General features: G+C 54.0%; 12 protein-coding genes across 12 annotated transcripts; 8 read left to right on the top strand and 4 right to left on the bottom strand.

Moving 5' to 3' along the window:
• Positions 1-69: 69 nt before the first annotated feature.
• Positions 70-1,095, bottom strand: MRS44_001118 (uncharacterized protein; the record flags this gene model as incomplete). Its single annotated transcript, XM_065623563.1, has 2 exons — positions 70-741; positions 970-1,095. The coding sequence occupies 2 exons, from the start codon at positions 1,093-1,095 to the stop codon at positions 70-72; spliced, it is 798 nt and encodes a 265-aa protein (XP_065480007.1).
• Positions 1,096-2,118: 1,023 nt separating this feature from the next.
• MRS44_001117 (uncharacterized protein) lies at positions 2,119-4,814 on the top strand (the record flags this gene model as incomplete). The annotated part of the gene is made up of 2 exons (XM_046275075.2): positions 2,119-3,954; positions 4,011-4,814. The coding sequence occupies 2 exons, from the start codon at positions 2,119-2,121 to the stop codon at positions 4,812-4,814; spliced, it is 2,640 nt and encodes an 879-aa protein (XP_046139014.1).
• Positions 4,815-5,278: 464 nt separating this feature from the next.
• On the bottom strand, positions 5,279-5,990 carry MRS44_001116 (uncharacterized protein; the record flags this gene model as incomplete). Its single annotated transcript, XM_065623562.1, has 2 exons — positions 5,279-5,926; positions 5,973-5,990. The coding sequence occupies 2 exons, from the start codon at positions 5,988-5,990 to the stop codon at positions 5,279-5,281; spliced, it is 666 nt and encodes a 221-aa protein (XP_065480006.1).
• Positions 5,991-6,165: 175 nt separating this feature from the next.
• Positions 6,166-6,998, top strand: MRS44_001115 (uncharacterized protein; the record flags this gene model as incomplete). The annotated part of the gene is made up of 2 exons (XM_046273469.2): positions 6,166-6,168; positions 6,219-6,998. The coding sequence occupies 2 exons, from the start codon at positions 6,166-6,168 to the stop codon at positions 6,996-6,998; spliced, it is 783 nt and encodes a 260-aa protein (XP_046139012.1).
• Positions 6,999-7,947: 949 nt separating this feature from the next.
• MRS44_001114 (uncharacterized protein) lies at positions 7,948-9,443 on the top strand (the record flags this gene model as incomplete). Its single annotated transcript, XM_065623561.1, has 6 exons — positions 7,948-8,030; positions 8,095-8,108; positions 8,152-8,222; positions 8,331-8,440; positions 8,585-8,916; positions 8,965-9,443. 6 exons carry the CDS (start codon positions 7,948-7,950, stop codon positions 9,441-9,443), a joined length of 1,089 nt encoding a protein of 362 aa, XP_065480005.1.
• Positions 9,444-10,178: 735 nt separating this feature from the next.
• MRS44_001113 (uncharacterized protein) lies at positions 10,179-11,891 on the top strand (the record flags this gene model as incomplete). The annotated part of the gene is made up of 1 exon (XM_046267634.2): positions 10,179-11,891. The coding sequence occupies one exon, from the start codon at positions 10,179-10,181 to the stop codon at positions 11,889-11,891; it is 1,713 nt and encodes a 570-aa protein (XP_046139010.2).
• Positions 11,892-11,993: 102 nt separating this feature from the next.
• Positions 11,994-12,763, bottom strand: MRS44_001112 (uncharacterized protein; the record flags this gene model as incomplete). Its single annotated transcript, XM_046267633.2, has 2 exons — positions 11,994-12,667; positions 12,733-12,763. The coding sequence occupies 2 exons, from the start codon at positions 12,761-12,763 to the stop codon at positions 11,994-11,996; spliced, it is 705 nt and encodes a 234-aa protein (XP_046139009.1).
• A 478-nt stretch (positions 12,764-13,241) lies between these two features.
• On the top strand, positions 13,242-14,363 carry MRS44_001111 (uncharacterized protein; the record flags this gene model as incomplete). The annotated part of the gene is made up of 1 exon (XM_046267631.2): positions 13,242-14,363. One exon carries the CDS (start codon positions 13,242-13,244, stop codon positions 14,361-14,363), a length of 1,122 nt encoding a protein of 373 aa, XP_046139008.1.
• Positions 14,364-14,683: 320 nt separating this feature from the next.
• MRS44_001110 (uncharacterized protein) lies at positions 14,684-16,609 on the bottom strand (the record flags this gene model as incomplete). The annotated part of the gene is made up of 4 exons (XM_046280711.2): positions 14,684-15,303; positions 15,360-15,448; positions 15,505-15,581; positions 16,076-16,609. 4 exons carry the CDS (start codon positions 16,607-16,609, stop codon positions 14,684-14,686), a joined length of 1,320 nt encoding a protein of 439 aa, XP_046139007.2.
• A 1,129-nt stretch (positions 16,610-17,738) lies between these two features.
• Positions 17,739-19,820, top strand: MRS44_001109 (uncharacterized protein; the record flags this gene model as incomplete). The annotated part of the gene is made up of 2 exons (XM_065623560.1): positions 17,739-17,990; positions 18,045-19,820. 2 exons carry the CDS (start codon positions 17,739-17,741, stop codon positions 19,818-19,820), a joined length of 2,028 nt encoding a protein of 675 aa, XP_065480004.1.
• Positions 19,821-21,219: 1,399 nt separating this feature from the next.
• Positions 21,220-22,397, top strand: MRS44_001108 (uncharacterized protein; the record flags this gene model as incomplete). Its single annotated transcript, XM_046283852.2, has 2 exons — positions 21,220-22,021; positions 22,078-22,397. 2 exons carry the CDS (start codon positions 21,220-21,222, stop codon positions 22,395-22,397), a joined length of 1,122 nt encoding a protein of 373 aa, XP_046139004.2.
• Positions 22,398-23,408: 1,011 nt separating this feature from the next.
• On the top strand, positions 23,409-25,285 carry MRS44_001107 (uncharacterized protein; the record flags this gene model as incomplete). Its single annotated transcript, XM_046280710.2, has 3 exons — positions 23,409-24,201; positions 24,254-24,586; positions 24,636-25,285. The coding sequence occupies 3 exons, from the start codon at positions 23,409-23,411 to the stop codon at positions 25,283-25,285; spliced, it is 1,776 nt and encodes a 591-aa protein (XP_046139003.2).
• Positions 25,286-25,823: the final 538 nt, after the last annotated feature.

Here is a 25,823-nt window from a genome sequence, read left to right as displayed (position 1 = left end):
AGTTAGCTAGGTAACAATATGATTGATAGAGAAGCACTTACTTGTACCAGAGAATGGTTGGTCCAATAGTCATGAGATGCCACAAGCTGTGGGCATCAATGCAACCCAACCAAGGGGAAAATCGAAGAGCTCCATGCTCATGGCGAATATGACCCAGGCCACCACAAAACCAGGCCAAGCCGCCCAAATACGCCTTGATTTCCTATACCTATCAACACTGAACCAAGTCCAGAGGGCATTCTGTCCAATGCCGGCGGCTACGTTGGCCGCCATGTTGTACGTGTAGTCCCAATGAATAAACTTGAGGTACGAGACGTGGCATATGTAGAGGAAGACGCAGACCAGCGTCCAGCATCGAAGTACCGTTCGCCTCCGGGGAGTGCGCTTGTCGAGTCTGAAAACCCGGACGGTCGTGTAGTACAGGCCGTACAGTACGCTGGCGCCAGCGCCAAAGTAGTCGAGCTCCTCGGTGATCCGAAAATCGCGAGTATGGAAGATGGAGCTGAAGACCCATGAGGCAACGCCGATACCCGCCAGCCACTCATAGAACGGAAGCATAGAGTACGACTTGGGTATCTGGGCCCGGACCTTTTTCCAGCCGTCCCAATGCGCCCACAGGTTGCCGAGCGAGAAGAGGACACTGAAGGGCTCCTGCATGCCAAGGAAGCGATAGAAGGGCCATTTCCCGTAGAACTGCTCGACAGAGAGACCCGAGGTCATGCGCTTGTTCGTAATTATGTGCTGGCAGGCATAATCGCATTCGCTGGCGCAAGTCCAGAAGAGTAGACGGTGGAGGACAGCTGTCGATCGCGGAAACAGACATCAGTCGAGGAAGCTCAAAGACGGGATCGCGGGCACGTACGGATTGGAGTTTGAGGTTTATTAGGGGCGCAATTCTCAGATTTGCAGACCTACACCCACGCCATCAGTTTCTGGTGGCCAGCTTGGCAATGTGGACGAAAAGCTCACCTTGAGACAGTTCTGGAACTCTGGCAACTTGTCGCCCGTTGAAGCACCAACGGTAGCAACAAAAGCGAGAATGAGGACGGTCAGGGAAAGGACTCGTGTCCATGGCCGCCCCCTCTGAGCTGCCATTGTAGAAGCATCGACCTCTTTGCGGAGGAGACGGTGGAAAGAAGAATTATGCGACACGGCATGTGAGAGAGGGAAGATTGCTTGTGTCCGGGCGTTGGTGATGTGGAAGTTACTGCACCTCCACTAGACGGGCGCGGGACACAGCAGTACCCCATAGGGACATGATTGGCCGAGTGCTGCCAATCATGATGTCCACTGCACCAGCTCCAGGGGCTGCTTTAACTCGGGGGCCGGTAGCGCCCCGAAAGGCAGTTTCCAGTTTGGCAGGAGGACGGGAATATGTGGGGAAGAACCTAACCAGCTTCCATCACCTTGTTGGTTGTTCTGTTCTATTGGCTGGGTCTGGTGTAAGTCCTTGGCTTGTTGCATTTGACTGGCATCTCGAGGGATGGGCAGTTAAAGCAAGGGGCAATGTCGATGGAGTTGTCGAGAATGTCTCTGAGTGACCGTTACCCAGATCAGAATTGGGTCTTGGGCATTTCAGGGAATTAGTGGCTTTGTTCTGGCACGTTTTATTACAAACTTGATAGCTTCTGCATAGCAGTGCTCAGGAGGTGACTTGGATTGTAAGCCTCGAGTCTCCATATTCCTCGGTTCTTCATGCCAGAAAGCCATCAACTCCTGAGTAATAATCTACTACGAGGACACGCGCTTTGCATATGCCGTCTCCCTCGAGAAAAAACATCCGTTTCTCGTACTAATCACGGCTTGTTGCTTCCTTGACCCGCTGCAAGGCTTAAAAACTGGCGTTGTTCGACGCCGGTTGCTGGGCAACCAAACCCTCGCTAATTGGCCAAGCTCTCTCCATACCAAAATACAACATTGTTCTTCCATCCATCTTCCCTGACGATGTTCCCTGACGCGACGCATGAACTAAATTTCTGGTAATTTTGTCCTGGACCAGATCATGGACACAATCGTCGCGTAAAACATCTCTTTACTCCTTCACCAACTAATCACCAATTCCTCACCGCTTCGATCGTTTCTTCGCCCAAACGCGCCCAACGTCGCTCCAACAATAACATGGCGGCTGCCTCACCCACGCCCATGGGGAATGGCCTCGTTCGGAGGACCTCGCAACGACAGGGCCTCAGGAGACTTCCATCGAGACAGGCTATGAATCACAACGAGAGCTTCTCTGCTTCCTCGGGCTCGTCCGCGCCCAACGGTTACCACCCAAAGCCACAGCAATTCCACGATGACAGCTCTGAAGACGAGATCCCCGTACCTATGAAGCTCAGCGCTCTCACCAAGGCACTACTGAATGACGGTGCCCCCGAGTCTGTCCAGCGACCTCTATCCCCCCCTCGAACAAGAAGACGTACCAGTGCTCTGAACGCGTCGACCTCCTCAGCCACAGAAACCCGCCGACACTTGAGGTCCGGAAGCGTCCAGGCCCACGACCAAAGGTCCTCAAGACCGACTAGCCCAGCACCTGCAAGTCGAGATATAAGTCCCGTCAGGAAGCGCGTTGTCCGCTTGAGCAACACTCCTCAGAGTCTCAACCAGATGAAGCCTACCAAGCGACGATCAACCTCGGTGTCTCGTTCGACAACGCGATCCCGGCCCCGGAGCCGCCCTGGCAGTCGGGACATGTCCTCTGATGAGAGACATGACTCTCAGCAGGAGATTAACACCCCAGCACAAGGTGGACGCGTCGTGCGGATAAATGCTGGGTCTCCTTCAAACCGAAGCCGCGTCTCCACTGGTCCTTCTTCAGGGAGGTCGATGGAACGGTCTGTGCTGGACAAGTCTGCCCTTGACATGGACAATGATCAACCTGAAGAGCCTGCCACTGTCGCACGGAACCCCCCTCCCTTTCACCATGGCAGTGTTTCCCGATATCCATCCACAATCACCAGGACTCGACCCGAAGATAACCCCAACTTACAGAGCTCGATGCGCATTAAGCGTGTCGGAAAGGTTGCTGGAAGCTTTCTCAGTGGACCAGCCCGGCGAGGTCGCCGACGACAGAGTGAGGAGGACGGCGAGGTGAACGGAGATGGCGAGATCGTGTCAAGCCAGGAGCCAGAGAGCCAGCCTACCGATGATCAACTCGCCCCGTCTTACTATGGTGATGGTATTCGGGATTTCAACTCGGGCAGCCCAGTGAGCGGCAGTGCAGCTGCTAGGGCAGTTCATCGAAGGAATGCGTCAAATCTCGACTTGCGCATGGGTTCTGCGAGAACATCTCCCCGAGAACCCTCTCCCCGAGAGCCCACACCAGAGCCAGTACCCGCTCCTGAGCCAGAGACCAAGCCAGAGCAGAATGAGGAGGAGGAAGAGGAAATCCACTATCGCCTCCCTGCTCCTCCTCGCCCTGAGCTGCCCTCTGGTCGCGACCAAGAGAACAATGCCCCGCCAAGTTACAAACGGACCAAGCCTTCAGTCGATGTGCTTCTGGACAAGATACCCAAGCGACCTGCGAGTGTCGACCCTGCTGCTATGAGGGCAGTTTCACCAGAACGCAAACCACTGGCATCCATGGCCCGAAACACCCCCCTTCGTCACGCGCCTCCGCCCCCTCCCAAGATGTCTGTTCTTGAGGCTGCCACAGCAACTGCTGGTGCTGCCACAACTACCCAGGCGAAGCAGCGACGCAATATCCTGCGAGTTAACGGAGTAGCCTACACTCGACTTGATTGTCTTGGTCGTGGTGGCAGTGGAAAGGTGTATCGAGTCGCGGCCGAGAATGGCAAGATGTTCGCCCTCAAGCGAGTCTCGTTGGAGAACGCCGACGATAACACCATCAAGGGCTACCTTGGTGAGATCGACCTATTGAAGAAACTTGGCGAGGTGGAACGTGTTATCAAGCTGTTTGATTGCGAAATGAACACCGAGAAACAGATTCTTACTTTGGTAAGCTCCCCCCGTCCTCGCTTCTTTGGAACCAGACTTGCTAACGTTGTATATAGCTTATGGAGATTGGAGAGCTGGACTTTAACACCTTTTTGCGGAAACGCTACAACCCCGAAGCCGCCAAGTTTGATCCAGTTTTTGTGCGATTCTACTGGAAGGAGATGCTCGAATGTTTGCAGGCGGTTCACCAATGCGATATTGTTCATTCTGATCTCAAACCGGCCAATTTCGTCCTGGTCAAGGGTCAGTTGAAGCTCATCGACTTCGGTATTGCCAACGCTATCCAGACGGACGAGACCGTCAACGTACACCGCGAGACACAGGTTGGCACACCCAACTACATGTCCCCCGAGTCCCTCATGGACTCCAACAACCCCCGAGGAGGCCGCATGCCCGGCCGGCCCAAGCTTATGAAGCTGGGCAAGCCTAGCGATATCTGGTCCTTGGGCTGTATCCTCTACCAGATGGTGTACGGCCTGCCCCCGTTCGGCCACATCGCCAACCAAATGTCGAGATGCCAGGCCATCATCAACTGGGATCATGAGATTGAGTTCCCTTCACGTGGTATGGGAGGCATGTCCGTCCCACCTTCGCTTATCCGCACCATGAGACGGTGCCTCAACCGAGAGCACCACATGCGACCAACATGCGAGGAGCTGCTTCACGAGTCGGACCCCTTCCTTTATCCTGCTGAGCTTACCGACAAGGCTCTTCCCATCGACGAGGAGCTACTTGGTAGAATCATTCAGAGTGTGGTGACGAGGTGCCGAGAGCGGATGCCAACGGAAGCCGAGAGCATGAGCGTTTGGCCGCAGGCTTATTGGGCCAGCGTTAAGAAAGCCATGGCCGGCAGGATGTAACAAAGACGAGGCATATTGTTTGAGTTGACGACGAGGCGCAGCCTGCTGCTGGATGAACGAGTTTTATGACCAATTTGAACTTAACGGAAAGATGGCATTTCATAGCTGGGTGTTTGGGAGTACCTTTCTTGTCTTTCGCTGCATAACCACATACCTTTTTGTACTGAGAACGTACGCACTTGGGGAGTCTTGTTGTAATAGGGATGGGCTCATGATAGAAATGGCGTCCAGAACTGGCCCTGCATTAGAGCGGGTGAATCGAGCATTTTCTGCCATCCTCGTTGTACTCGTGAGCTTCCGCTGTCTTTACAAAAGGTGCTTTACTATGGTACAGCCAGCTGTGTGCTGGTAATGATACAGCGTATCGAGGCATTGGCCGATTTTATACATGTCCAACGTCTTCTTTTAGGTTGAATCAGGTTCCCAGCAGTTGCCCCATCTCATATCCCACATAATTCTGGCATTCATTCAATGTCCTCCCCACTGTTGATGTTCAACTCCGAGATCCGCAGGATGGTGTATCGGTGCTTGCTCTTGGCCTGTCTCTTTCTCCTCTGTCTCCGCTTCTTCTTGATCTTGATCCGGAGGGGTTCGGATTCGGTGCCGACGACGGTGGCCCGGCACTCAAAGACTCGCTCGTCGATGTGAGGGGCACCTTTCATGGTGTAATCCCTGCTGCCGAGGACGCTCGCGCGATTCAAGCGCAGCACGTCACCGGGGACGACGCCGGGCATGCGGAAGGGCAGACGGACCTGGTCGCCTTCGCGGACAAGGTAGGGGAAACCGTGGATGTGGACGGTGATGTAGTGGTCCGGCTGCGCGGCGAGGAACGGTAGGAGGGTCTTGACAGAGTCTTCCATGGGCTTCGGGGGCGGAACCGGATGGCTCTTCTTAAAGGCAAGAGGTCGGGTCTCGTTTGCTGTGGGATTGGCGGCATTCTTGATGTGACGGTCGAGGACGGGCTCGACGATTGGTGCCGTGGTGTTGAAGGCGCGGGAGCGAATTGGCAGCAGAAACGAGGCGGGAGTCGCGCGCTGGGGGCTCGAAGCTCCAGCGCGGAGCGGAAGAGTGCCCTGCTCATGATGGACCGCAGTGCCGTTCGGGCGTGGGCACTATTGCTGGTCAATTGGTGGGAATTGCCGTTCGGTCGTTGGATACCATCTTGAAAAAGTTCATGGTGGTTGCTGCAAGGGCCGGCCGGATAAGGGTAATGCCGAGCCCCGTCGCCGCTGTTTGGACGCCAGCGCCGCCTCCCGATAAACCGCCGCTTTTTTTTTGTCGCCAAGGGAAGTTTCAACATCACATCCCCGCGAGACAAGATAAAAGTCCCTGCCTGGGCGATACCGACAATATGGTATGAATCGAATTGAAATTGAAGATGGACGAATTGCTGACTCCTTGTAGCCTCAGAACGAGTATATGGAAAGGTGGCGTAAGCTGCACGGCCGCCGCCTCGATCATGAAGAACGAGTTCGAAAGCGTGCCGCCCGTGAAGGCCACAAGGCCTCGCAGGATGCTCAGAACCTTCGCGGTCTCCGAGCCAAGCTCTACCAGCAGAAGCGACACAAGGAGAAGATCCAGATGAAGAAGGCTATCAAGGCCCACGAGGAGCGCAACGTCAAGACCGCCGACGAGAAGGAGCCCACGACGCCCATGCCCTCGTACCTGCTGGACCGCACCAACCCCTCGACGGCCAAGGCGCTGAGCAGCGCCATCAAGAACAAGCGAGCGGAGAAGGCGGCCAAGTTTGCGGTGCCTCTGCCCAAGGTTCGAGGTATCAGCGAGGAGGAGATGTTCAAGGTGGTCAAGACTGGCAAGAAGGTGCAGAAGAAGGCCTGGAAGCGAATGGTGACGAAGCCCACCTTTGTCGGACCCGACTTTACGCGACGCAACCCCAAGCACGAGCGCTTCATCCGACCCATGGGTCTGCGATACAAGAAGGCCAACGTCACTCACCCCGAGCTCGGCGTGACGGTGCAGCTGCCCATAATCAGCGTCAAGAAGAACCCTCAGAACCCCTTGTACACTCAGCTGGGTGTCTTGACCAAGGGTACCGTCATCGAGGTCAACGTCAGCGAGCTGGGTCTGGTGACTGCTGGTGGAAAGGTTGTCTGGGGTCGATACGCCCAGGTCACCAACAACCCAGAGAACGAGGGCTGCATCAACAGCGTTCTGCTGGTCTAATGCGACGCACGACCGACGGACGTGTGCTGGAGGTTGATTTACTGATGTTCAGACTGCATGTAACGGCGTCAGGGCGTTTTTGGTTACCACGCGAAAAGAAAAGGCTGCGTCAGGTGGTTGGTAAACGGGTTGGTTGTCGACTGAAGATTCCCAGTTGCGATGAAGAAGACGCACTCGAGTTATGGGCCACATCCTGCTTCTGGCGGGACATGACAAAGGTCATAGATAGATATGAATATAAGAATTGGTGCTTGAACGGTGTTGAACGTTGGGTTCATCACTGTTGGCACACGTCAACCAATTCATCCGCCTTGATGTCTGAGACCGTGTGAACTTGTCCCAAATTGAGTTGATAAAGGTACCTGCAGCCGCGTTGCCCGGGCAGATGCACAAGCTCGCAGTTGCTTATTACTTGGCACCGTCCAAAGGCTCTTGCAAGTCTCGGGCCCGTGTAAGATTGGATCCTGGCATCGTCTCCACGGTGGTTGATCCACAGGGTCTCGATCTCGCCCCCAGGATTCAGCCAATGGTTGAAAAGCCGCGACTCGCAGAAAAAGAAGCAGTGGAAGGAAAAGAGAAGTTGTCAGGTGCCACACCAGAAGCTGAACGGGACAAACGACTCAGGTCAGCGGTACTTTGTACTTTGTATCCAGGCTGCCAGATTTGAGCTAACCGAGAAGGTGCCTGGTGCCGAAAAAGGGTCCCTCCCGGTCCCTCCTTCTTCGCCGCCTTCTCTGTAATCGGGCGGTGACGGCGATAAATTATTTTCTGCCCGAACTAAGAAAATCGCATCCATCTCTTTGTGGTCCTCCCGCCTCAAGTTGTTATCCTTGCTTGCGACTCGTCTTTCTTCTTTTTTCTCACTCCTTCATACCCTCCGCTCAACACCAACAATAGTTCCTCTATTCTCTGGTTCAAACGACCAGAGCTTGAAAACAAAGTAGTCAAGATGAGCGGCGACAAGATGGAGGTCGAGCTGGCCGAGGAGAAGATGAACTCGATGGAGCACAGCGAGCAGCATTACTTTAAGAGGTTGGTTTGCCTGGCGCTTGGGATCAGAAGTTTGATTGTGTGCTAACTCTGCTTCGCAATACAGCTACGACCACCATGGTACGAATGCGTAATCTTCTTTTCTGCTATAGAAAAGCCCCAGGAACTTTGAGAGAGAACCTCTTTGCTGACGACGATTCTTGCACCGCAAAAGGCATCCATGAGGAGATGTTGGTATGAGCTTCCCCTCCCCCTCCCCCGCAACCCCAGCGCTGGCTCTCGCGCTGGCGCTGTGTTGCGCGATGCAATCACACGCTGACCAGGTTGTTTCCGTGACTACAGAAAGACGAAGTGCGCACACGATCGTACATGAACGCCATCATCCAGAACAAGCACATCTTTAAGGACAAGGTCGTTCTCGATGTTGGCTGCGGTACCGCTATTCTCTCCATGTACGTCCGAGAAGAAAATCTTCGATCCTGCCCCTCGTTGAGCCCCGCGCTCGCACAGACGATATTCTCCCACTGCTGCTTGGAGGGGAACAGGCAGGGATGGGAGTAAAAGACGGAATACATATTAACGCTGGATCTTTGCAGGTTTGCCGCTAAGGCCGGTGCCAAGCATGTTATCGGTGTTGACATGTCCACCATCATCTTCAAGGCCCGCGAGATCGTCAAGGCCAACGGTCTCTCCGATAAGATCACCCTCCTCCAGGGCAAGATGGAGGAGGTTGAGCTGCCCTTCCCCAAGGTCGACATCATCATCTCGGAGTGGATGGGTTACTTCCTTCTCTACGAGTCCATGCTCGACACTGTTCTCTACGCCCGAGACACCTACCTTGAGAAGGATGGTCTTATCTTCCCCGACAAGGCCACTATCTTCTTTGCTGGTATTGAGGATGGCGACTACAAGGACGAGAAGATTGAGTGTGAGTTTTCCTGGTCCGCGACCTGTCTACCAAGCTAACTGTGCCCAGTCTGGAACGATGTCTATGGCTTCGACTACACCCCCCTGAAGGCCACTGCTCTGTCTGAGCCCCTTGTCGACACAGTGGAGGTCAAGGCCGTCGTGACCGACCCCGCCCCGGTGCTCACTCTAGACCTCTACACCTGCACCACTGCCGACCTGACCTTCCAGATCCCCTTCAAGCTTAAGGCTAACCGTGACGACTTCATCCATGCCCTCGTCTCATGGTTTGATATCGACTTCACTGCTTGCCACAAGCCCATCCGCTTCTCCACTGGCCCCCATACCAAGTACACCCACTGGAAGCAGACCGTCTTCTACTTTGAGGACGTCCTCACCGTCCAGGAGGGCGAGGTGGTGACATGCAACCTCGATGTCAGGCCCAACGACAAGAACAGGCGTGACCTTGACATCCAGATCGCCTACGACTTTGTGCCCGAGGACGGCAACCGTTCTTCCAAGGGTCACATGGTGTACCGCATGTGCTAAAGTGCTTTTTTTTAGCCAAAATACTTTTCGCTAACGATGACACGAAACACGGGGAACTGAGCGGCAAGGAAAATGATGGGAAGGGGAGTAGATACATTTGCAATCTCGGGAGCTGTGTACAAGGCGGCCGGCGTCTTACTTGCATCTTGGACGGGGAGGGGATAAAAACACGTTTTCTTGATACCTAGATGAAGAGAAAACCATCACTACGAGGGAATGGCGTGGCTGGTTACTGACCCCGTTATGAGTGATACCACAACTTTCAGCACTCGGGAGCTACCTAGTCTATAGATCGATTGCTTCAACATGATGGATTACATGCACTTTTATTGAGTTTCTAGTCAAGCTGACTTTTAAAACATCTATTGGAACCTCTAGCTCTGAGGGAAATGACATTGATGAGGGGTATCAGACAGCCACCCGCTTCAGGTGGTAATAGTCGCACGCTGAACCGTTGACGCAGGTGGGAGCTGCAAAGACGTTTATTGGCTGGAGCCTCACACCGTCGTTGCGGACCGGCATTCCCACCGGTCACGTGTGTTCGTGTCTGCCTTTGCCTCGCGTTCCACATCCTGAAGCATTCAACGCGTCTCAATGCATCCACGGAACAAGAAGTGCCAAGTCTCGACTTGAGTCACGCGTATTCTCATGTCCATGCCGACATCTTTTTGGATCTGGATTATGGAACCGCCAAGAACCTGATGCTTTCATCTGGTCCTCTCTCAAGCTGACAACATGGACGACGCCGACTGTGCCAACCCCCAGTTGCTGGCCTGGGTTAAAGAATGGCTGGATCTGGCTCGCGAACGCAACTCCAAAGGCGTAACCACCTACAGAAACGCCTATGAATCACTGAAAGCATGCCCAATCACGTTTGAACACCCGGCACAATTGCAGCAGCTGAAGGGATTTGGCCCCAAACTCTGCGAACGCTTGGAGGACAACCTCAAGAAGTACTGCCAACAAAATGGCCTCCCGATGCCCCCACATCCCAAGTCTCGTAAGGCGGCAACATCTGCTGGAGGCGATGATGGTGAGGGCTCTGCAAGACCCGCGAAAAAGGCCCGTAAGCCCAAAGCATATGTACCGGCTTTTCGATCTGGAGCCTTTGCCTTGGTGATCGGCCTATCAACTCTCGACGAAAATGCCTCTGTTGGAATGACCAAGGCAGAGCTCACTGAGGTTGCTCAACACCATTGCGACTCTTCGTTCACAGCACCTAGTGACCCGACAAAATTCTACACTGCCTGGAACTCGATGAAAACTCTGGTGCAAAAGGAGTTGGTGTATGAGAGAGGGCGGCCACTACGGAGATACGCTCTGACGGATGAAGGCTGGGAAGTTGCAAAGCGAATCAAGGAAACCGATCAATGGCAGTCTGAGACAGGAGGAGTTAGGGAGCCGACATCAGCACAGCCCGCTATCGCCAACTTCCAACCTGAGCCTGTTTCCCGGCCAAGGTCGCCATCTATTGAGGCTGCCGAGCCCACGCGAGTGCCTTCAGAGTACCAAAATGTTGTGTCTGATGGACCAGCAATACCAGACGACAGCTCACTACCCAGCTTCACACCAATTCGCCTCCCGCCGGGGTCCTTCTCTGTTCATCTGCTGCTCGATGTTCGCGAGGTTAGGGCAAAGACCGATCGCGACTATATGCAAGAAGAGCTCGCCAAGCAGGGAGTGAAGCCAATCATGCGGAGCATGGAACTTGGTGATGCCCAATGGATTGCGAAATGCCACGATCCTAACCTCCTTGCGGCCCAAGGTGCTGAAGGGGATGAGATTGTTCTGGACTGGATTGTCGAGAGAAAACGTCTGGATGACTTGATTGGAAGTATCAAGGACGGCAGGTTTCACGAGCAAAAGTTCCGGCTTAAACGTTCTGGTGTGAAGAAGGTCATCTACATCATCGAAGAGATCACCATCGATCCGGCATCAATTCAGAGGTATGAAGAGGCAGTCCGGTCAGCAATTGCTTCCACGCAGGTTGTCAATGGTTACTTTGTCAAGAAGACAGCCAAGATGGACGACACGATTAGGTATCTAGCTCAGATGACAAAGATGCTGAAGCGGACATATGAGAGCAAGACGTTGAACGTTATTCCCACTCGGGTCCTCACATCTCAGAACTACATGCCGTTACTGTCTCATCTGAGGGAGTCGGCACCCTCGTCGGGTTGGTACATTACTTACCCAGCCTTCTCATCATTGGCTTCCAAGTCTGAGTCGATGACTTTACGAGATGTGTTCCTGAAGATGCTCATGACAACGAGAGGCGTCACGGGAGAGAGGGCGCTCGAGATCCAAAAGCGCTGGAAGACGCCATACGAGTTTGTCAAAGCCTTTGAGGCATGCGGGACTGGTGAGCAGGGCCTGAAGCGCAAGCGGGACTTGGTTCTTGGCCAGACAAGTCATCTCGTTGGGCGAAAAAGTTCACCAAAGCCCTGAGCCAGAAAATTGCCGAAGTATGGGGAGATGCATGAGAAGACACATTGGGAAGGTTAGGAATCATGATACCCAGGATATGATATTGAAACGATTGAATACTTTTCAAGACTTTGCTCCCAGTCCCCGTGCGACGATTCTCTCGACAATCTTCTCGATGAAGGGGAATGAGGCGGCAACACCAGGCTCTGAACCAGGAACACCGCCCAAGGACTTTTCAGCGTACTTGGCCATCATGTCGACCTCGACGTTGACTGTGTCGCCCTTCTTCTTCTGAGCCACCACGACTCTCTCCTGGGTGTAGGCAATGAGCATCACCTCCCACCATGCCTCCTCATCATTGACCTGAGTCACAGTCAAGCTAGTGCCATCAATGGCGATGAAGCCCTTGTACACGATGTACCGCAGCATATCCCTCCGTGCGGGCTGGAAGCGGAAAGTGAGGGCATTGCCGTCCTGCTCTACGGACAAGATCTCGGCCGTAGTGTCGACATGTCCCTGGACAAAGTGACCGCCCATCCGAGTATCAGCACGGACAGCACGCTCAAGGTTGACATTGCTATTCTCGACAAGAGTGCCGAGGTTGGTGATGCGCAGTGTCTCTGGAGCGACGCCAATGGTGAAGGCCTCGGGCGTGAAGGAAGTGACTGTGAGACAGACGCCGTTCACAGAGATAGAGTCACCATCGTGGCAGTCGGAAAGGAGTTGTGACCCAGAGGGGATGGAGATGGTCAGAGAGGTGCCCCCAGTAGAGTCATTGGTGTCGAGCTTGGAGACAACTGGGACGTGTGAGTTAGTTGCTTAGACCCCATGGGATGGATGCTGGACACTGGGCAAGACTGACCTCCAACTTCCTCTACGATTCCGGTAAACATGATGGATAACAAGGTACTTGCCGCGGTAACCAGAAGCTGTACGGTATGATGCAGATAGGTAGCAAGCCTCTATGTATTGAGCGCGATGACAAATGCTCCAATGAGTAACTAGGACCAAACAAGGTGGACGATGCCGGTGATGTCCCGCTGTGCCCCGCGCCTGCCCCGCAGACGGTGGAGGTTGAAAGCCGTTATCGATAACGCCCCAAATTTTTTCAGTCGCCCACTCAACCAGGAAAGCAAGACACAGGTTGACGGGACTGCATAGAGCACATCAATCCGGAACCATTCGAGATAAGAAGAGTGATTCCCATTCTTTTTCAGTGTCTGTTTTTCTTGCATCAGATACCCTCTTCAATTCTCGAGCGCATATTCCCAAGAACCTTCTTTCCCTGTTTACTGAGCCACTGCTCATTCAGAGGTTCAGCTAATCCATCCATCTCACCTCTCACAAGCTCCCCGCTCCATCGACGAAACCATGGCGCCCTCGAGACCCGACAACAAGACTTCAAAGCCCGACATTGCCAAGCTCATTATCGATGCTCAGACTCAGCTCGAGATTGGAAAGCTAGATGAGGCTGCTACCCTCGCACAGCAGGCCCTCGACGCCACTGGCCAGGGCGGCGACTTTGAGCTCAGCGCCGCGAACCTTCTCGGTACCATCTTCATTGAGTCGGGCGATATCGACGAGGCCCGAGCTGCTTTCGAGCGCGCAGTCTTCCTCGACCAAGATGGCACCGCAGATGAAAAGATTGGAGGCGGCGCCGAAAAGTTCCTCCTTCTCGCCCAGCTCAGCGAGGAGGGTGGCCTCGACACTGTCCAGTGGTTTGAACGCGGAGCTGCTGCCCTCCGAAAGCAGATCCAAGCCTTGACCGAGATCCCACGGAAAACCCCCGAGCAGCAGCTTGCGTTCAACGAAAAGCAGCAGAAGCTCGGTGGAGTCCTCTGCGCTGTTGCCGAAGTTTACATGACTGACCTGTCATGGGAGCCCGACGCCGAGTCGCGCTGCGAAGCCCTCATCACTGAGGCCATGCTCATTGCTCCCGCGTCGCCCGAGACATGGCAGACGGTCGCCAACGTCCGTATCTCGCAGAACCGCGCCAACGAGGCCCAGACTGCCCTGCGCAGGAGTCTCGAGCTGTGGCAGGACCTTCCTCCCGAGCACCCTGGTGTCCCCGAGTTCCCAACCCGAATTGGTCTCGCTCGCCTGCTACTCGAGACCGAGCTGGAGGAGGAGGCCTTGCGCGTGCTGGAGCGCCTGATTACAGATGATGATTCCAGTGTCGAGGCCTGGTATCTTGGCGGCTGGTGTCTCTACATTACTGGAGAGAAGCTCCGTGCGGCTGCCGCCAAGCGATCGAATGGCGCCAGCGGTGCTGACGAGGAGTGGAAGGAGGTCTGGAAGTCGTCGCGGCAGTGGCTCACAAAGTGCCTGAAGCTGTTTGAACTTCAGGATTATGAGGACGAGCGACTTGGCGAGCACGCAAAGGAGCTACTAAAGAACATCAACAAGGAGCTCGGTGAGCCTGCAGAGGGCGAGGAGGATGAGTGGGAGGACGCAACTGACAATGAGGACGAGGATGCTGAGATGCAAGGTTAAAAAAAAAATCTGGTGTCGGGCTCGGATGGAATGAATAAAAGGCATTTAGACGGCGTTTGGGAAGATAAATGGACATGTCATGTTTGGAGGAAAATCTTGTAACCTCTGGTATATACGTAGGTAGTGGAAACTCGGAGGGTTTCAACCCGAGATCTATATCAGCACCCATGATATTGGGCACTTTTATGGCAACTGTACCTAGACAGCTTGTCTCTGCCGCCTCTTCTCTGCGTATCTTGTGTCATCTCATAGCAGGCTATCTGCTTTTTCATTGTATCCAAGCCCAAACTCCAAGTAATGCACCCCGCCACCGACTCTTTCTACGCCTCGACCTTGAGCTTCTCGACAGCCTCGACGGGAATGTCGTCATCCTCCTCTTCACCTTCACCCTTGCCAACGAGACCTCTCTCCCAGAGCTGCTTGCCCGTCAAGCGAGCAGGCTCCTTGACCTTGGCTTTCTTGAGCTCCTGGAGGCGCTCGTCCTCCTCACGCTGCCTCCGCTCCTCCATCTCCTTGAGGAAGCCCTCGCGCCACTTGAGGAACGTCTCGGGAGTCACTGTGGTGCCATGAAACTTCTTGTTCTCTTCAGCCTCGGCGGCGAGGAGGGCCTCCTCGTGGGCCTTTTCGACAGCGGCCTTGCGGTCCTGGACGAGCTGCTCGGCCGTCTCCTTGAGCATGGAGACTAGGGTGAAGATCATGGCCATGCCAAGATTCTCCTGGATGGTCTCTTCGAGGCTGGAGAGGAGTTGGTCGCGGTCGTCGGCGACATTGAAGTGCTCGTGGGGAGTTGCATTGGGAGGGGCGAGGATGTCGAGATGAGGAGGCTTTTCGGGGTACTCGTCTGGGTAGCGGACCTGGAGGAGCATCGTAGGGGGTTCCTCGTCTTCTTCATCGGGGATGTCCAGAGCGATTGACACTCTGAATTCAGTTTCAGAAATGTCTATAAACGTCTTGTTAGAACGGAAGATGATGGCATTGGGGTTTGTGTGGCCGCACCTGTGATCTCATCTGGAAAGATGGACTCGAGCACCTCACGCTCTTCGATTTGGTCTTCGCGCCCCATGTCGACGAGATGCCTCAAGGGTCTTGAACTACAAAGTATCGCCTGTACTTTTGTCGCACTCGAGGCTCTTGGGATGACGACCTAACGTGAGTGCTCATGAGAGTGGGGAGGTTTCCTGGCGGCGGGGTGCACGACAGAACAGGACTAGCGCGGTGCTGACCGCCCGGCAGTTTGAAGTGAATCTACACCACTAGATCTATTTCCAGCCAAGCGTCGTTGCCGCTTTAAGACTCAAATCTTCTATGAGCATCTGCGACTCGAGAAATGTCCAAGGTTCAGTCATAACAAACAGGTTCCTGATTTTGATACTCGACTACCGTGCTATTACTTTTGTTGTCTCATGTCATGCCTCAGATCTCATGTACTGTGTCCCTTTCCCCGCATCGGCACCATCCCTGTGAGACTCGATGCAATCTATTACTGACCAATAATTGCGAACCCTGATCGCATGTTTTTTGCTCTTTCATGTACGCCGTCCGGGCCGATCAATCCTCGCACCCTTAGAAGCAGACCGGCAGGATGGGCTCATTGCCCGTCAACCCCTTTGCCGCGAGTCTCACAGCCCGCCTGTCGAGGTAGCCCTGGTACAGCTCCTTGGGGATCCGTCTCTCCTTGTCCTCCCACACCTCGTAGCCGACTTCCCCCAGACCCGGAGCTGGTCCATGAAGTTGTCTCGCGGCTTGACTTTGCGTCGAGTCCTGACCTCTGGGAGGATCACGTCCAGGCTCTCGCCGCGGCGGCGCATGAGGTATGCTATAGCGACAGAGGCGGAGCGGGACATGCCTAAACGGCAGTGGATCAAGATATTGGGCCCCTTGGTTGGCGCTTCGCTGGGTGTTGAAGGGGTTGAGTCAAAGTCGAGATCCTCCGAGAGAAGGGACGAGGGCGATCGTGGCCGAGACTGGTGGCCGAGCTGTAAGTCGATGAAGGCGCAAATCTCGTCCAGGAGCGTGAGAATGTCCATTGTCGAGTTGTCTAGGCAAGGCACAAACAGATGGCACTCTTGAGGCACAATCTGTCTGTTCCTAGGACTGTTCCATTTCGCATATCCGCCGTCGAGGAGGGAGACGATGGCCGTGATGTTGTGGTGCCTGAGAACATTGCGATTCAAAGAGCTCGCGACGTTGCCCACAAAGATGTTGGGTGAGATCTCAGAGATGGAGGGAGGGTCCAATTCGTCCATGTCTGCCATGTCTCGAGTATTCAACTTGTATGAAGCTCAATTGAGTCTTTGGGATGAAGATTGTTTGTTTCTCAAATCCCCCAGAGTCGAGGCCGGGATCGGGAGGGCCTGGGCGGTTTCATCTTGCATGCAGGCTCTCCTCACGTGCAGCAAAAGTCTTTTGTGGCAACATGCAGGACTCTCGTGAGGCAAGACTGTCTGTCAATGGCCTTATTTTCCTGTGTCCATTGTGGCACCGGGTCGAGACTCTCCAGGGGCAAGTTGATCTGCCGGCTAGAGTTGACTCTTGTGCTCGGGAGTTGATCGGCATCGCCAATACTTGATGGATAATCCTCTCTCTCTACAAACTGCAAGTGAGACATTACGAGAGCGTCTCGACGTTCTCCCTTTGGAATTTGTTGCATTTATTTGCTTTTGATGCACATCATGACTGATGGGCAGGGAGTGTCTGTCATGGGTGAGGGCAGCCTGGTGCGGAGCAAAGGATTCATAAAGGGATGGTGATACAGAATACGGTGCTTTTAACGGAGGCACAAAGGTGCCTGAGAAGACGAATCTGGTAATTGCATAGCGAGCCTTTGTGAAGATGGACAACCAGACTCATAGACTGCCCCACTAACAACTTGCTTCATGGGTCTCCCTGGTTTGGTGGTTCCTGATACAAGCTTCATACCTTGTTCACAATCATTCAAAATAATTCTAGGCGCTCAAAATAGGCGAAACAAAGTCTTTTGCTGCAGTTTTCACGGTTTCTTGACTACCTATTTCTCTAAATACTCTCTTTCTTGGGGCATGAATGCACAGACTGGTAGAGATGCTCTCTCAAGAGCTAGAACACGGCAAAACTACCTACGTTTATTGGATAGATAATAGAATCCAACCAAGGATTTATGAAGGAAAGAAACATGTTTCGGTTAAATCAATGATAGACATAGGTATCGCCTTGTATAGGACTATCAAGGGTTGCACGTGACGAGCTCTTGCGCTTGACTAGAAAAGTGGATCCTATCTTATCAGCAACCAAAGCGGCAAGAACTCTTCCTTATCGGCTGGTTCAGAAAAAAAAGTTGCTGGGTCTCTCAACTGCGACTCTCCATCCAACGATCTCGACCCGGACAAGACCACGACAATGGCTACGAAAACCGCGGAAGTTGGCAGCAAGCGAAAGTCCGCTCCTGGTGGAAAGGCCAAGCCTGAATACCAGGCTAAGAAGTTCAAGATTGACAAGACCAAGTCCAAACGAGCGCCAGCCAAGGAACCTGAAGATGGTTCGGAGGACTCTGAGGATGGAGGTGTCGACCTGAACGAAAAGAAGGAACCCAAGCCTTCCGATGGAAAGACATTTGAGCGAGGCATGTTTCCAATCATGATCGCGGCGCTTGTATAACTTGCTAACCAACCAACAGGTCAAACCTCGCGCGAATCCCATGCGAAGCAGAAGCAGCTCGCCCAAGAGCGCAAGGCCGCGAAGCCTCTCGCTGACGAAGTTCAACGTACAAAGAAGCTGTGGGAGCGTCTGCGACGGAAATCGCACGTGCCCAAGGAGGAGAGGCAGACTCTGGTCGACGAGCTGTTCACCATCATCAATGGGCGCATTCGCGACTTCGTTCTCAAGCACGACGCCGTGCGAGCTGTGCAGACCGCCATCAAGTACGCGACACCCGATCAGAAGAAGCAGATTGCCCGAGAGCTGAAGGGCACATACGCGCAGCTTGCCGAGAGCCGATATGCCAAGTTCTTGATCGGCAAGCTTCTGGTTCAGAACGACGAGGAGATTCGCGACATCATCATCCCCGAGTTTTACGGAAGAGTGCGCAAGTTGATCAACCACTCCGAAGCGTCCTGGATTCTCGATGATATCTACCGAGGCGTTGCGACAAAGGAGCAGAAGGCTATTCTCCTCCGCGAATGGTACGGCCCCGAGTTTTCCCTGAAGGAGCTTACCAAGGACACGGAGCCCACGGCGGATCTGAAGACCATCATCGAATCCGAGCCCAGCAAGCGAGGCCCTATCATGAAGAGTCTGGTTGAAATGATCAACTCGCTGGTTCAGAAGAAGTTGACGGGCTTCACCATGCTCCACGATGCCATGTTCCAGTACTTCTCCAACACCCAGCCCGGCACTGAGGAGTTCTCGGAGTTTATCGAAATGGTCAAGGGAGATGAGGGCGGAGATCTTCTCAAGAACATGGCTTTTACTCGCAATGGCGCCAAGCTCACCTGCTTGCTGCTTGCCTACGGATCTTCAAAAGACCGAAAGCAGATCCTTAAGACTTACAAGGACACCTACCTCCTCATGTCGGGCGACCCCTTCGCTCACCTTGTCATCCTGACGGCATACGATGTTATTGACGACACCAAGCTCACGGCCAAGACCATCTTCCCTGAACTCCTGGGCGAGGGCGAGAACGTTGCCCAGAACGTCGTTGCCGCAGCCAACAACCCCTTTGCCCGAACAACCATCCTGTATCTCTATGAGGGTCTAGCCAAGTCTCTGTTCCCTCCTAGTCAATCATTCGATGTCGAGCTCCTCAAGGAGGTTCACGAGATTCGCAAGACGACAAGTAAGAAGGACGAGGACGCTCGACGCAGCGAATTGATTGCTGCTGTGTCGCCTCAGCTCGTCTCTGCTGTTGCAGAAGCTTCGTCAGAACTAACTGCGACCGCTTTTGGTTGCCAGTTCATCACGGACGTGCTCCTCTCGGGCGTCGGTGACAAGAAGCAGGCTCTGGAGGCGATCGCAGAATCCGCCAGTGGAGATCCCAGCCAAGAGCCGTCTGAAGATGACTTGCAGCCTCAGGTCCACATCTCTCGAACGCCTCACGGTGGTCGGATGCTCAAGTCACTGATTCAGGGCGGCAAGTATGACAAGGCGGCCGGCAAGATCATCCCCGCCGACCCGCCCCTGGAGTTTTCCAACATTCTCTATCCAATCATCAAGCAGCACATCCTCGACTGGGCAACTGGTCCCAGCTCGTTTGTTGTCGTCGGTCTCCTCGAGGCCGGCGACTTTAGCGAGGCGGATGCGCTTAAGAAGACTCTTAAGAAGAACAAGAAGGCCCTAGAGAAGGCGGCGACGGAGGAGACGGCGGAGCAAAAGGCGGCTCGCGAGGCACACGAAGCTGCACCCAAGGGAGGCAAGAAGGGGAAGAAGAAGGGCGACAAGCCTGTCGGTAATGCGGGTAGCAAGCTGTTGTTGGAGAAGCTGTAGGAGGAAGAGTCTTGTAGACCAGGTTAGAGTCAGGTTTCTTGCATTTGGCGTATAAAACTAGGTGTTTTCAACAATGATATCACGGACAATGTCATCTTGGTTTGATCGCGTCCTGATTTGAGCTGCCGAAGAAATCTGTTCCTGGTCTAGTCTGGGCTGTCTCGCATAAAGAGGCAGCCTTGTCACACACATCTGCAACAAGGCCACCAGAGTAGTACGAACGAGCAAAGAATTGCCTTCCATATGTCCTGGTAGAGTCCTGTTTTTTTTACGATTTGAGTAAGTGCTATAGAAGAACAATGGAAGTGGGCTCGGCCGAGCTATGCGAGCCCCCGAACATCTCTCTACGATTAGGGGTTGATTCACCGTCGCTGGTGCTGTGTGTGCCCCTAACGGAGGGCAATTTGGAATTACGCTTCATGCAGCTGCCTTTGTGCTTTGTATCTCTATAGTGTAGAGTCGATGAGGGAGGACAAGGAAAAGGAGTGGAGGAGCTTAGACGGGTATCGTGATCTATTTGGGAGCATGCGTATAACATTGTCACGCCCGAAGAGGGAAATGTGTAACCAGAATTAGACGTTTCATGTTGCTATTGATGCAAGGGAGAGAAGAATCTGGGGGTTAAATGCTGATACTAATGGGGGAGTCGATATCGACAGGAGTTGCTTTTACAGCCTTGGGCAGTGGCGAGCACTGCAACTGTCAAGTTGATATTGTCTGTGCGACTTCTTTCTCTCAATTCCAATCTGAGTCTCTCTCAACATGCACCTCTTTGCATTTCCTATGATCCGTCCTGATTACCTGTCACAGAGCCTCGGTACTCCTATCCTACTCCCCTAGAGGAAACGCTTGGCCGAGACTCGGTCCCACGACTCGTTTGCTGTGAAGAGGGAAGAGGGAGGAAAACAGTTACTCGAGGCGTCATCATTTGCTACTGTTTTCTTCCTTCTGTGCTCTACGGGCCGGTCGGCGAGATTTGGCCGGCAGCTGTCAACACCTGGCACAGAAGCTGAGGCTACCTACACCTACGGCACCAACATCAGACAAACGCCTGCCTTCCTTTTCCTCCGTCACCAACACAAACGTGACCATCTCCTCCGACTTCATCTGTTGTCTCGTTTTTCACTTCGCCCTGATGCAGAAGTCCAAAGCAATATCATCGGCCTTGGGCGCTGCGACCTTCTAAGTACCAACCGCTCTCGGGTTTCTCCCCAGATTCACGGCAGCTGCGACCTGCTTGTTGCAAACTGACCGACTGGTTGCCAACGGCACGTCGCTCAAGGTCACAAACATGGGGCCCTTGCTCTTTTTCCCCTTCTCCCCTCTTCTCTCTTCCTCTATTGTTCTCCATAATCGACTGCTTCCTCTCTGTCTGTGTTTCCTCCCCCTGTTTGTCATCATGGGTGTTACCAGCGCCGCTTCCACCACCACCAGATGCGATCCTGGCGAAAAGCACTGGGACTGCAGCCCAGACATGGACTGGTCCGGCTGCTGTGGTTACGATCCGTGCCTCCCAGGTGACGGCTGCATCTTTCTCAACATGAAAACATCCTTCCTGGAGTTCATCACAGAGAGCGGGCATAAAACCAAAACCGGCATGATCACGAGTACCATAACCCGGCCGACCACTACAGCCGACGAGGAGGACTTGCCATGGTCGACCATCTCTATCGACGAATCGACCCAGACCGATGATGCAACTGCGACAGAGACGGAGATGGAGGAATCAGCTTCGAAGAGCATGACCGACTCGGGCACTACCCGCACGATCCCAAACCCGAACAAGGTCACCGTCACCAAGCACACTCTCATCATCACCGACAAGACACCAGAGTTCTTGCCCGAGGTCAGCACCAGCTCCTCTTCTTGGGTCGATGAAGGCACCTGGCCAACATCTGGAAGCACTGGCATAGGTTCCCCGGCTCAGACGAATGGCTCAGATCCCTTTGCTGGGGATGACGGTGACAGTTCGCTCCCGACGGGCACCATCGTCGGAGCAGCCGTTGGTGGTGCCGCTGCCCTGGCCATCTTGGCCGTCCTTGTATTCGCTCTCCTTCGGCGTCGAAGACTCAACCAGGACAACTCTGGCATGGCCGATGGTGGTGACGGTAATGGCGAAAAGAACCAGTGGCTAGGCTATGGCGTCTCTCCCCATACCACGGGGACTCGGGAGGACCACGATCCCTTTGCACCTTTTGGAGGTATGCTCTGACATTAACAAATGCCTTTGACGCAATCATGTTGACTCTTTTCGCAGGACGGGCTGACCGAACGGATGATCCTTTCCGGCCACCGAGCAACACATACGAGATGGACGGCACCAGCAACGTCCCAGTTGAGCTTCCTGCAGTTAAGTTCAGTGACGCCAGAGAGGATCCTCGCCCACAGTCTCAACCACAGTCTCAGTTTCACTCAACAGGCTCCATGAGCGCCACGCCTTCATACGGACATCCCGTTCAGCCTGCAGGTCCTGTCGATCCACGGGCCAATCTCAATGCCTCGCTGAGGGAACGGCAGCAGCACACATATGTCAACCATTGGAACCAGTATCGGGCTCTAGGTCAGGATGAGCGTTAGGAAATGCAGGGAGCTAGTTATGGAAAGGGAAGGAGAGGTGAGGGGCCTTGGCGTTGAAAGGTGGCTTTTGACAAGCATTTGCTGGCGTTGCACGTCGTCGATAATACCCCATTTTTCTGTACGATACGGCTTGGTATTATGGAACGCGAATAGGTTGAAACAAAAGCCCATGTGGCGTAGATCTGCCCTGCAAGGCGCCTCTCTCGTCATGTTGATGATAAGCAACTTCTTGGATTGGATCAAGAGGGAGATGCATAGGCACTCGGGTCTTCGGCTCTCCCGCTGCGGCCCGCTCTATAGCGGAGTCGGGTGAGCATCCGTATCCGCTGTATCACTCTCGCAAGCTCGCAAGCTCGCAAGCTGACAGTCTTACAGGCCATGATATTTCGGGCTCCTACAGGGATGGATGTCAGCCTGCGTGAACTCGTCGATGCCGAGAGCTGAATCGATGCCATTTGCTCATTGAGCAATTGGGCGTTCTCTTGGCCTAGAGAAAGGGCTCGCTCAATGTTTCCTATGGTGCACTTCTTGCATCTGATGGTTTACACAGCATCTTTGCCGCTCCGAGATAGTTTCACCACAGCTTGCCTCATTCTCGACTCGGGCCTATCAGGGCATCACAATCCAACACAGTCCTCCGCCAAGATGAGGGGGCGAACGACTATCGAGCCGTTCTGGGACTGCCGACTGAGACACAACAGCGCGGGGGCTTGAGCTGAGTCGCCCATGTCGACAGCGGAAAAGCCCTCAATGCGGGGGAAAGAAGACAGTATTCGAAATAATGTAGACGGTCAATGGTGAATCTTGGGCGAGAGATGCGTCTGTATTTGTGTTGATGGTGTTGGTATGCCGTGTTTCTTGCAGACGCCCCTTGACGACGACAGTCTGACATAAACCTGAACAGGTCCACGATGAGGGTCTATAAAAGCCCCAGAATGTCTGCTGTCAGCTTGACTTCGTCTGTTTCCTCCTCATCCACGAGCAGTCACCTACATATACACATCTCTCGCAATGCCCTCTGAGCCAGTATCTACCTCGCAAGGCTTCTTGCCATTGGGCGACGAGTCACATCACGACTCCAACCAGGACGGCTCTGCCGCACCGAAGCGTCTCGTCATCTGCTGTGACGGTACGTGGCAGTCGTCCGTGTCCGGGCTCAAGAACATCCCCTCCAATGTCACCAGGATCGCCCGTTCTGTCGCCCGCAGCGGCAAGGACGAGGACGGAAAGGTCTGGCAGCAAGTAGTCTACTACGACGCTGGCATTGGCACTGGAGACCTTGCTCAGGACGAGCAGAACCGACAGGGCGGCTTCGGTGTTGGCTTCGTCGGTAACGTCATTGAGGCTTACAACTTCCTCGTCCTCAACTACAACGTCGGCGACGAGGTCTTTTGCTTTGGCTTCTCGCGTGGCGCTTACACGGCTCGCGCTGTGGCAGGCCTAGTCACTGACATTGGCATCGTCTGTCCCAAGGATCTCCAAGATTTCCCAGACCTGTATGCCCTCTACCAGAAGAACCCCGATGGCCACCACTTCCGAAAGAGCCAGGCTTACAGGGACTGGGTCAATGGAATTCCCGAGAAGCAGCAGGCCAACGGGAGCGCCCAGGGACTGACCAAGTGGCAGCGGCCTCCTCACCACGACGCCCCTGAGGCATCTCGTGTTGTCAAGGTTGTTGGTGTCTTTGACACGGTTGGCAGCCTGGGTATTCCAGACCTGCCCTGGACGAGATTCAACCTCAAGTTCCTCGAGAAGACGATGGGCATCCAGGACCCTGGCTTCCACAACATTTCCCTCAGCCCCTGTAGGTGTTGACGAACAAATTAGTGACAACTCCTTGACTGACTGTGATGCAGACATCCAGCATGCTTTCCATGCACTGGCTCTTGACGAGCACAGAGGGCCATTCTCACCTTCGCTCTGGCACTACCCATCTAATGATCAGCGCCCAGCAGAGCCAGCCAAGGATCTCAAGCAGCTCTGGGCTGAGTGGCAGGCGGCTCACAAGAACCCAAGCGCCAGCCCGAAGCAGCTGCAGGACACTTGGTCAGCCGTTGTCGACGGTGAGATGTACAAGCAGCTCCGGGATAACAAGTCGGAGCTGCTGCAAGTCTGGTTCCCTGGTGTGCACATCAATATTGGAGGCGGCAACGATGACCTTTTGACGGATAAGAAGGGAGATTTTGAACGTGAGTTGCGCCGCAGAGTCACAGCGAGATATCGTACTGATCATGATAGAAATTGCACTTATCTCCTTTGCTTGGATGTGTGAGCAAGTCGCCCCCTATCTGCAGTTCATCGAAGATGGCAGTCTCGCTGGCCTGGGTCAGTCAGCGGTTGAAGATCGATACAACCTCCTGAAGCCTCTCCTGGACAACATTGAAAAGGGCGAGGAGAAGGACTTTGGCAAGGGCATCATCACAAGCCGCCTCGCCGCCGGACTGGACAGGTCGGGCATCAGAAAGGCAGACGTCCGTTCGATCCCCGAGGAGACCATCACAGGTTGGGCGACTGGCCCCATCGTCGACAGCTTCACAGGCGCCATGATCGCAGGCGGCTCCATCGACCGGACGCCGGGCCAGTACCGCAAGGACGACAAGGGCCGGGACCTCGGTGAGACGTATGAGATGATCCACCCGTCGGTGCGGTACCGCATGAACAAGATCTCGAGCTACAAGCCCAAGGCTCTACGAGGGTTCGAGCGGGCGGCCGACGGCAAGACGTACGTGTGGAAGAAGGGAGGCGTCACGATCCCCGAGTTTGTCATCAAGCCAGAGGACGCATTCTCGAGGCACGTGGCTCAGCAGGATCGGGGAAACAATGGTAACGCGAAGGAGTTTATCGCCGAGATTGACAAGTTTGTTGGCGCGGCTGCCAAGGCTGCTTAGATGAGTGAAGTAGTGTGAAGCGCAAGATAGTCAGGTCGAGCTTCTTTGTCTAATCAACTCTCAAGTCAAACGTGTCAGCTTAACTCTTGAAAGTGATTCCATGATAAGACTTACCCCAGGCAACTCGAGGTACTCCATGATTGTTCATAGGCTCCCTGGCCAACCATATAAAGTTCTGAACTCTACTCATAAGTGTGGTAGGCCATACAACGTTAAAAGCAGCTCCATCAACAACACCTTGACACCATAATGGCACCCTTCCCCATCATACAATAAAGCAATCGATTTAAGTCTTTGCGTCGTAATATCGATAGTACAAGAGATTGCCTACAGCTCTGTCCAAGCACGGTTGTCGTCGAAGTCTCCCACATCCCATACCATGCCCGTGAGGCGAATCGTCAGTGTAATAGGTAGTTGTTCAAGTTATGCGGTTTGCCCCTTTCCCGCTATGCGCCTGAAATGCAAAGAGAAAAAAGAAAAGAGAAGCTCTCGCCCTCAAACCTTGGCCACGTTTCGTTCCCGAATCTTATCTTCTTTT

This window comes from Fusarium solani (genome assembly GCF_023522795.1).
Source record: "Fusarium solani strain SB1 chromosome Unknown bctg00000000, whole genome shotgun sequence".
In the NCBI taxonomy this organism is placed as follows: Eukaryota; Fungi; Ascomycota; class Sordariomycetes; order Hypocreales; family Nectriaceae; genus Fusarium; species Fusarium solani.
This window is presented reverse-complemented; position numbering and strand designations above follow the sequence as displayed.